Source organism: Notolabrus celidotus, chromosome 20 (assembly GCF_009762535.1).
Source record: "Notolabrus celidotus isolate fNotCel1 chromosome 20, fNotCel1.pri, whole genome shotgun sequence".
NCBI lineage: Eukaryota > Metazoa > Chordata > Actinopteri > Labriformes > Labridae > Notolabrus > Notolabrus celidotus.
In genome coordinates this window covers 8,148,107-8,159,286 of record NC_048291.1, presented here as the reverse complement: position 1 = coordinate 8,159,286, position 11,180 = coordinate 8,148,107, and the positions used below count along the sequence as shown (strand labels likewise).

Genomic DNA, 11,180 nt, shown 5'->3' with positions numbered 1-11,180 from the left:
GAGGTGTGAGCATGATGTGTGAATTCAGCGTGTATTCATATTCTGATTCAACTAGAAATGCAGAAAGTGCGTATATATTCCCTAAAATCCTTGCTGTATCATTATGTAACCTCATATGAATAAACCTCAAATAAACCACAGTTTGGCTCTTTGCATCAAAAAAAGGAAAAATAAACATTAAATGCAAAAGAGGAGTATGACTCACCAAATTTACTTTTTCCATGGATACTTTTGCTGCTCTTGACTGACTATAGCAGTCTTTTGTCCTTTTGCACAGCCAGAGTTTTTGCAGGACTTGGAATGAGATTAGATAAAATGGAGTCCTTTCAGTGAGATGGAACTGGATCTTATCCTGTCTTGATGTTGGGTCTTTCTAAATAATTTAACATAGAGTACGGTCTAGACCTGCTATGTTTGTAAAAGCATCTTGAGATAACATTTCTTGTGATTTGGCACTATACAAATAGTGCCAAAAAAGAAAAAGATTGATTAACTGGCTAATTGATTGATTGATTGATTGATTGATTGATTGATTGATTGATTGATTGATTGATTGATTGATTGATTGATTGATTGATTGACCTTTAGAACAGATACCACCCTGTTATCAGGTGGCAAGTTAAAATCACAGTTGGTGCTATCATCCCTCATTTCCTCAGATATTGGCAAAATAAAACGCACAAACACTTGTTGCCTAGGAGGGATTAAGGAAAATCTCGCAGCTCCCACCCACAGAGAGAGAGAGAGAGAGAGAGAGAGAGAGAGAGAGAGAGAGAGAGAGAGAGACTGCTGATTCAGGAGTGTCTCCCCTCCGTCCTCTGTCTCCCCGGCTTATTAAGCGGCTGCAGAGACCCGAGAGAGGTGAGATTTATTCAGATCCAAATCTCGGTTTTTAGTCGACTAATCGCTGTTATGCTGTTTCTTAAATAATTATCGATTAAAGTTTGGATGCACGAGCATCGAGAGCATGCATCAGATCGGAAAACATCTCTGTAGTCTGATGGATGGGAAAGTGCAAATTAAAGGCTACAAAGCAGACTTGGTTTGGGGGGTTGCATGAAACTTATACTTTGAAGCTTTGAGTGAACATAAAGATTTAACACGTGTAGGTTTGCAGAAGTTTCAGGACAGTTATTTTTTAGAGGCATTAAACTGAAAGTAGAAGTCTACAGTTTGAGTGGTATTTTCCACTCTACCCACTCGTGTCATCGTCGTGAGACATGTAGTTTAACTGTGTATCGAATTTATATATTGTCCTTTGTTAGAGTTTTGTTCTAATATGAAGTCCTTTTGTCTCCATGTAGACTTTTTTTTTTAGTTTTTTTGTCCCTGCCCTGTCTGTTCTCTCTCTCTCTCTCTCTCTCTCTCTCTCTCTCTCTCTCTCTCTCTCTCTCTCTAATGGTAGTGTATTGTTTTGTAAGAATCCAGCAGTACATTTTATGGACAAGTTTTGAGCTCAAGTGGGAATTTCCGCTGAAACTACCCGTTATGTCCTTGGTCAGTGTCCAAGCCAAACTAAACATACTTTGAGGCTCAGGCTTCGTTTCCACTGCAAGATTAATTGCAGTTGATGAAACTCAAGCAACACATGCAATAGTGTGATTGATCACAAACCAGGCTGCTGAAAAAACTGCTGTTATGAAAGGCGATGTCAGTTGGCAAAAACGTTTAAGTGTGGATTGAAGGTATGTCAGCCTTCTCTCTGAGATCTCTCTCACTCTGTGATGAATAGTACATCATGTTAACACTTCTGACTAGTGTGAATCAAATGAATGCAATGAATATTTATGACTTTCAGGTATATTATTCAAACAAATGATGCACTGCTACACCTGTGTGATCTAAAAATTTGATTTTGAGCTGAGAGATGGAGCTTCAGAGTCTGGTGACTGGTCTCAACATGCCAACTTGTGGTTGTCCCTTAGACCACAATTTTGACTAGTCTGCTGCCAGTTGCCACCCATTTAGCAAGCGCTTCTTCAACTCAGTTTTATGCAAAATCGCATACTCCAAAATAGTGCTCTTCTGACTTTTGTCATGCGGTTGCCTGCTGACATCAGACCTGCACCTGTATGCTTATCTCAGCATACTTTAATTATCTTTGATTGAACATAAAGTGTGTATCATTTTTTACTTGTCAACTTAGCCATCTGGGAGTCTTTTTAATGTGAAATGTTCTTTTCAAAAGTGCAGTGGTGTTGTTGTTTTCCATCACAGCAGCAGGGGGAAGTAGGAGGGTGCTGCAGCGGCTTCACTACGATGTTCCAAAAGAGACAAAATAGAGATTTAAAAAAAATATATATACATTTCAAACCTTAATTGCTTTGTGATTAATGTGTTATCGCAGTAGCTGTTCAGATATGTTTTTGTCACTTTGTCTTGCATGTGCACTTTCACTTTTTGTCCCCAAATGTATTCCCCTTGTCTCTCTCTCATATCACGCCTCTGTGTTGTCCCCTGTATCTATCTGTATATTTAGTAGTCATTGTGTGTAGTTGTAGTCTTTCTGGGTTTTTTTTTGTTTGAAGTCATTGTCTCTTTCAAGTTGTTTTATGTCGAGACACAATATGGCTCTGACACAGAGCTAAAACCTTGCAGTAAGACAGGGTCTGCATTAAACCAGAGTATTCCTACAGCATGTAATACACCAGTTGCTGTACTTAAATCAGTACTGTCACCATCACACGTTTATTATCCTTTTCCTGTGCTCTCTTAAGCATTTGTTACATGCAGTTACAGTGAACAGTTTACATGTCTACTATTGCATTTCCTCTAAGACCTAACACCCTCAGTTGGAGCTTTGTTTATACATCAATCATAGAATAACTGCAACAGTACATGAAGCTTATGAAACGTGCGCTGGGCCACTGTATCCAGTTGTGCAAGAAAGATGCAACTATCAGAATAGATGCAGCTGTGGTGTTTAAACACAGCAGCACACAGTGTTCCAGTTAGACGACACAAAGCAGCTGATCACTGAGAGTCTGGCAGACAGCCATCACTTTTCCATTGAGAAAAAGTCAGTTTGGCCTTTTTTCTGGAAAAGAACTTACATTTCTTTGGGTAGAATTAACCGTGAAAATGAGTCATTGCTCCCCATGGTAATTGGTGATAAATTATGGGCTGCCTGTGGGGTCATTTCAGGTCCTTAGTGTCTGTGTAGCCCGGCCCCTTCCCACTATTTTGCCATTTTCTTTGCTTCTTAAGTTAATGACTTTTTCATGCACTGTTTGAACTTTCACTCAGACTTTATTGGCATAAGTGTTCTGTAGGATTTGATATGCTTACTTTGTTGCATGATGGCTTCTCTTTATTCGTTTTCCGATAATTCCTGGCTCCCGTTTCTTGTTTTTGGGGTGAAAAATGTTTTCTCTGGCTCAGAGTGGAAGTTTCCTTTTTCTCCTCTCTGCCGCTCCGGGGATGACGTTCAGGACACACAATGATTGGATTTTCTGAGCAGCTGCTGAACAACTGATATTTTGGCAGCTACATATGTTTCACAAATCATATGAGATGCTCTTTGCCACTGATCACACAGCTGTTAGCATAGTTATACTTTTTATATTTATTTATTTTCTTGTATATATAAATATATGTACTATTTTTATAAAGTCATTTTTTATTGAGTCCCTTTGGTTGCTTTTACTTTGCTTAGTACTTGTTTTGTACTGATGTATTTGTAAGACTTGAAGTTACATTAAGTCATAACCTGTTTAAGTAATGTTAAACTCCAAGATCAACAAGATTTTGTGGAACAATTTGCAAATTCTAAAATATGAAACCCTCATATACAATCATAACACAGAGTCCCAGAGCTTTTCTTTATATCTGTATCATCCTTCTTTATCATTTTTTATATTTTCCTCTGCTCTGACTGCAGGCACAGTGATGTTGGGAGCCCTCCTCCTCCTGTCCCTCTCCTCCCAGGTGGCCCTGGTGCCTCCTCCCAGCACTCCTCCTCCTGTCCCCTGCAGACGCTGCTGTGACCACCTTGAGCCAGAGGAGGGCAGCGGAGCAGAGACTACAACTGGAGGGTTCAGCCATGTGCCAGAAATTCGAACCTACATCAACATGACCATCCTTAAAGGTATTATACCTATATCTTTTAATTTGCACACTACCTTCTAGATTTGACTTTACACCACTTTAACTACTGGTGGATTCAGTTTGTCCACCAAATATGACTCAATCTTAGTGCTGCTGGTCACATATCAATCAATCTTTACTTATATAGCACCAAATCACAACAAACGTTATCTCAAGACACTTTTACAAACTGAGCAGGTCTAGACCGTACTCTATGTTATATTATTAACAAAGACCCAACATCAAGACAGGATAAGACTCAGTCTGATCTCATCTTAATCCACCATGAGCAGAGCATTTTGCAGTATTAAGCCAGTTACAGAGGCAAGGAGAAACTTCCTTTTATCAGGCAGAAACAAGCGGAAACCTCCGGTCTCAAACTATGAAGCCCATGCGGAAGTGTTATAAACTGCATCAAGAATCCGCTTGAGGCTGGCTACAGAAACACTGGAAACCACGTAGATACCAATTCAAAAAAGACGATCTTTACAGCATTAATAAACATGTTTACAGCCTGGTTCAAAAAACAGCTTGGCTCTACATAGCTAATTTATCTTTTCTTTAACTGGTTGAGTTCCGCATTTCCAATATGGCTGCCGCCGTCGATTGGCTTCAAAACAGCGCTCAGGAACAGATGGGTGACGTCATGGATACTACGTCCATTGTTTAAACAGTCTATGGGCAGATACCTCGAGCAGAACCAGACTCATGTTAACAATAATGTAAATTCAAGCAGTCTCTTTGTGTTCTGCACCACCTCACAATTTGTGTTCCACCAATCCCCCTCTTTTCCTTGTTTCTGTTGTCCTGTACGAGAACAGACTAAAAAATTGACCCCCTTTTTGGTGTTCAAAAATCAGAGAGCAGTGAGATTAACTGGTAGAGACTTTTTGTTTTTTCGAACTATCTGGTGCAGCATTCAAACGAGTTCTCCTTTGAACAGCGTAAATGTTTTGAAGAGCCTGCAGATTCTCCTTTGAACTCAAAGTTTGTTCATTGTTACTGATATTTAACAACGTTTCTGCTTTGAAGTCTTACAATTCCATGCTCCTGCCACTTTGATTAATCCGAAGCATAAAGGGGGTTGAGGTGCTTTGAAGAAAACCTCCACTTTGCAGGCGCACCTTTTAATCCACAAATGAAGAATGTGTTGTTAGAGCTTTAGTGTCTCATGGCTTCTCAGATAAAGTCACTATGAAAACTCATCACAGTTTATAATAGTTGGAAATATACAAACTCAAATTGTTGAAGCTGAAGCAAAATCTGGTAAATGGAGCGACGCTTTTGAGCTTCTTCAGGCAGGCGACTTCAGCTGCCCTGATTTAAATTTGTCTATTTATCACCCACATTCATACCCTCCCAGTTTGGCTGTCAATTTAAGCTGCAAGATTTCTCGCCTCTGCTCTGTCACTACCACTGCTGCTCTAAGCCAGTGCTGCGCTCATACTCTCAGCCCCACCACCTCCCAGCATCCACCTGCAGGCTCAGACCATTATGATGTTATCATCCATCACCCCTGAAATTTCTGCATGCAGTTATTCTGCAAGGAATGATGAGCTCAGCAAGACGCCGAATACAAACAATGTTCTGCTGCTGAAATAAAGTGTGCTATCCAATACAACGTGACTCGTCTGTCTGAGCTAAATTTACTTTGTGCAGGGGATAAAGGAGATCGTGGTGACAGAGGAACACCAGGTAAAACTGGACCTGAAGGCCCTCCAGGCCCCAGAGGTTCAACAGGCCCAAAAGGCTCCAAAGGCCAAGCTGGTCCTCCAGGAGATCTCTGCAAGATCCAGAACTCCGCCTTCTCCGTCGGCCGTCGCAAATCTCTCCACAGCCTGGAATCCTATCAGGGGCTCGTGTTCGACACTGTCTTCGTCAACCTGGACGACCACTTTGACATGTTCAAGGGGAAATTCATCTGCCACATCCCAGGGGTCTACTACTTCAACGTCAACATCCACACGTGGAACTTCAAAGAGACGTATCTTCACATCATGCAGAACGAGACGGAGCAAGCCATCGTGTACGCGCAGCCCAGCGACCGCTCCATCATGCAGAGTCAGAGCCTGATGCTGGAGCTGAAGATGAGTGATGAGGTGTGGGTCCGCCTGTACAAGAGGGAGAGGGAGAACGCAATTTACAGTGATGATGTAGACATCTATATCACTTTTAATGGATACCTCATCAAAGCTAGTGCAGACAGTGAATGAAGGCACAGCTGAGGATGGGACTGTCGAGCAGCACGATGCAATTCACTGTCAAATTATACCTTTCACATCAAGATAGAAAAGGCATTCACCAAGAAATACCTTTTCTGTCGGAGAATGAGCAATACCTCTTGGGGAAATGTGAAGAAATTTCAATCTGTCATCATCCAAAAGGAAAACTGTCAAAATGTTAAATATCTCCAGTGAATTCATATAATTTAGGTACTACATATTGTATAATACAGTCCTCTTGTCACAATGACATACGCTCAATGTTGCAAAACAAACAAGGAGATTAACACTTCTTTTGTAACCAATTGATAAATCTCAGGTTGAACTTGCATCTGGTTTGAATAGCTCAGCATAAAGACTCGCAAAGCCTGCCTTTTAGGTGAAGTTAAAATGTTACTGATGTATTGTTATGTCTGTTCTTTAAAGCTCCTGTGAGGAGGTTTGAGCTGGTAATGAAACAGACTGACTTAATGCTGATGCCTCTACCTAACCTACAAAAGCAAACAAGACCAACAAGAAAATATTATTTCTGAGTGGTTATTTGGCGAAATGGATATTCAAATTGCTGCATCACTTAAGGCAGTGAACAGCAGGGTACTAAAGTAGCCTTTGTTTACTATTTCTATGGGAAAGATGTCATGTATTTGAATTTCCCCGTTGTGGGACGAGTAGAGCAAAGGAATCTCTTAAGTTGCGTTTGCATTATTTTTTTAACCACAAAACACTAGAAGTACCACAGAGTGTTGCCAAAATCAACACAACTTAAACCTTACCCACAGGATCTTTAATTTTGTGCTTTTACTAAAACAAAAGAAGGCATCAATCATCACACTACATTTGCAATATTTTACATTTTAATGAAAGGAAAGGAATGTTGACTGATGTTGTTTTGTAATAATTTGATAGAGATACTATGCCATGTTTTTTTTTTTCATAGGTCAAGGCGAGAAAAAGCACACTTGGTAAGTCAACATAATCACTGGTACTGAGTTTCATATGTGGTGCTAAAAATGGTGCTAACCGAACTTTTGTTGTGTTTGAACTTTTTCAAAAGACAGGAAACATTTAGTTCATACACAGCAAGGTGAAATGCTTTAGATTTACTAGGAATGCAATTTACTTTACTGTTTGTAAAACAAGTTAGCTAGAAGGTGCTTCCTACCCTCCTACCCCTTTCCCTTTTTATCACAAAATAACTTTGTATTGTATAAAAACTAAGGGCCTGCAATAAAGCAGTAACAGACTATTTGTCAAGTCAAAAGGAAGTATGTCAATCCTAACACAATTTTGCACCTAGTGCATATATAATGAACATAAGCTAACACTACCATACATGCCATTATGGATGCCATAGGATTAAATAACTACTATCAGTGTAACTGTTAGGGTTGCCAACAGTCCCGTATTAGCCGAGACATCCCGTATATTGGGATAAATTGGTTTGTTTCATACAGGACCTCAATTGTCCCGTATATTGACTATAAACTCTTGTAAATACATCAGACTGAACTCTACAAATCATAGATCAGATAAAATGGCAGTGGCAGATCATGTGCCAATCACACCGCCTGTCATCCAATCACAGGCCTCCTCACGCGCATCAGTTGTATACAGCACAAATGCGCCAAGTCCTGCAAAAATGTGTGGAGAGGATTTTCTCTCTGATGGCCATTAAATGGTCAGATTCAAGAAACAGATGCAGCACAGAGCTGATCAAAAATGAACTTCAAATATCTGTAAACTGTGACTTGTCACGTAAGGACTTCTCTCTGGCTGTGCCAAAGGACAAAAGACTGCTTGAGTCAGTCAAGAGCAGCTAAACAGGTCCATGGAATAAGTAAATTTGGTGAGTCATTCTCCTCTTTTGCATTTAATTTTTCTTTTGCCTGTTTTTTTATTTTAAGAGCCAAACTGTGGTTTATTTGAGGTTTATTCATATGAGGTTACATAATGATACAATAAGGATTAAAGGGAATATACACACTATCTGCATTTCCAGTTGAATCAGAATATGAATATACGCTGAATTCACACATCATACTGACACCACCATGGCACCGTGCACCTGTCCCTTATTTAGTAGTGAGAAAGTTGGCAACCCTAGTAACTGTAGTGTTAGTTTATTTAACCTTGACCACAGAATATACATTTGAAGATCATGTCTTTGTTGTTTCTCATCATTGTTTAGGTTTGATTTAATGTACTGACCACAAGTGCTCATACGCTACTATCTACCTTGTCATCCATGTTTGTAGTTCCTCTTGGGGGCATTAACACCTCATTACTCAACTGCTTGTGGTGGTGGTTGTGGGTGATATAGGCTACCAGTTTGGGACATACTGATAAAACAGTGAAACAACATTTTATGTGTCAAACTTTGAGCAATAAAATACAACACCAAATCTTCTATGGGCTTGTGCTGTCTCCTCACTTCCACAAACACACCACCATCGAAGAATAACGCCTAAACTTTGGGGGAAGAAGTGGGATGATGTGGTGAGTATGAATAGCTTAGACCACACACAGGCTGCTAAGGAATCCAGAACACTTTCGACACCTACAGATACTGCAGATATGTCAATAATAATTAGGTCAGTGCATCCAAAGGTCTTGTAATGGCGATTTAAACATGACCACAGTGACATCTTGAGGAGGTCATGGAGAACTGCTGAGTCATTAACTGGTTTCCCTCCAAAAAAAGGAAGTGACTTACAACAGACTTACAAACCGATACACAGATGCTTGTGAGCTTCCCTGTCCTGCAGATTCAGAGGTTTCCTGTAAACATTTTAACATTGCACTGATCAGTGATAGTTCATTCTTTCCTGTTGTCCAGATTCTTGATTATTCACCCAGCTTCCACAAAGTTGTCCTCCACTCACAATCTCACTATTCTGCCTCATGAAAGTGACACAAAATGTTAAATTTAATATTACATTATACACAGAGACGGTAGGTCAATATTCATTTTATGGCAGTGTTGTCTAATGTGAATTGCGTTGTTCCATTTCAGTATATAACATTGAGCAGGAGTGTATTAGTCTCTTTTATTCAGATGAGACATGATACTTGACAAAGACAAGTTATTAAATTTCCCATCATGCCTTGCAACCTTTATTTCTCTTGTACAAAGACCAGATGAAGCAAGATATGAAGATACTGATGAAACTGAATGCTGATATCTTGCATTTCTCTTGCTTTACAAGAGCAGGGAAAACTGCATGTGACCTTGTGCTGTGACAGAAAAACATCATAAAAATAAATGTGGTAAAAAATCTCACGTAAGGAGTCTGACAGAGGTTATGGGTATTTCAGGTTTGGTGCTGCAGCTTCAGCATCAAAAACAAATCTTATGATCAGTCAGATTTTAATTTCCCTTCAGTCTTCAGAAGTTTAATTTCTGCACTTTATAAATGATAGATGACGTGACCACTCCTCCAAAGTGAAGCCAAAACACTTTGAGCTTCCCTGTACTGTCTGGCTGCAATTAAGGCCATTAAGCCTGACTACTTCATGTTGACAGATGGGACAATGGTCGATCTTTGAAATTTAAAAAACATGTCAAACATGGATTCTGCATCATAATTAGTTCCCATCATGCAGAATCACGCTCAGGTGTTCATTTTCTGAGGACGATAACTTTTCATAGTTTATTCGATGCCTCAAAAAAGGGGTTGACTGCTCTTTGCACACAGACACATGACTCATAGAGCTTTCTAAAACTGTGTTTGCTTAAAAAAAACCCACAAGAATCCAGACTGCACTGCATGAGGGATACTTTTAGTTTTATTGATGAGAAAAATGTATGATTGGGTTAACAAAAAGGGGCAGGACTTCAGAAAGGTAGCCTCAACAGTCAGGATGTTTCCGAATCCGCCTACTATACTAGCAGTACGTACTGATTTGGCCAAAATCCAGTATGTAGTAAGTAGTATGTGAACAAGAGCAAAATTTGCAGTATGCCAAAACTCCTCCGATGTCTACTGATTCGGGAGAATTTCACAGTATGCATCAGACCAGTCTGCACGCGTACTGTTTCCCACAATGCACAGCGCTTGTTCCGCTTTTTCTTTTTTCTTGTCTTTTTTTGACGGGGTGAACTCAGTTTTTAGGTGCTGTGAAATGTATTTAATTTCACATAAACGACTTCCTAAATTTTTAAATCATAAGTGAATTCTAAAGAAGCAGTTTCGCTATCAGATCGGCCGTTGTTCACTTCCGTATTCCGAAACCAAAAATCCAGGTACCGACTGCCTACTACATTAGTCCCTACTGCAGTACCTACTGCCTACTACTTTAGTAGGTAGTATGTAGCAGGCCATTTCGAAAACAGCCTCAGACACCAATCCGCACAGTGTCTGACTCAAAATGACATCAACAGCGCAAAATTTTGGCTTCACTTTTAGACAATGAGAGGAGGGGCAGACGTGTTGTCTATCATAATATTTAGTCACGTTCATTTTGCAAATTAATGAACTGTTCTTTTGAGGCAGATGGCTGTCTAACATGAGTCTGGTTCTGCTTGAGGTTTCTGCCTGTTAAAAGGAAGTTTTTCCTTACAGCTGTAACTTGCTAAACCCTGTGAGGTGCAATGCTCATGGTGGATTAAGATGAGATTAGAGTTCTTTAAGTGAGAGGGGACTGGGTCTTATCCTGTCTTGATGTTGGGTCTTTGTTAATAATTTCTTGATTCGCTATGTTTGTAAAAGCGTCTCTAGATAACGTTTGTTGTGATTTGGTGCAATACAAATAAAGATTGATTGATTGATTATTTTTTTATGTACAATTTGGCCTTAAATAACACAGGGTTTGTTCCATCTAAAAACATCTGAAAAAAAAAAGTGGGATTGTTTTATATTTGGGTTTAGTTGT

General features: G+C 39.7%; 1 protein-coding gene across 1 annotated transcript; it reads left to right on the top strand.

Moving 5' to 3' along the window:
- Nucleotides 1-782: 782 nt before the first annotated feature.
- LOC117832747 (complement C1q tumor necrosis factor-related protein 1-like) lies at nt 783-8,715 on the top strand. The gene is made up of 3 exons (XM_034712003.1): nt 783-861; nt 3,881-4,087; nt 5,746-8,715. The coding sequence occupies exons 2-3, from the start codon at nt 3,889-3,891 to the stop codon at nt 6,297-6,299; spliced, it is 753 nt and encodes a 250-aa protein (XP_034567894.1). The 5' UTR covers nt 783-861; nt 3,881-3,888; the 3' UTR covers nt 6,300-8,715.
- Nucleotides 8,716-11,180: the final 2,465 nt, after the last annotated feature.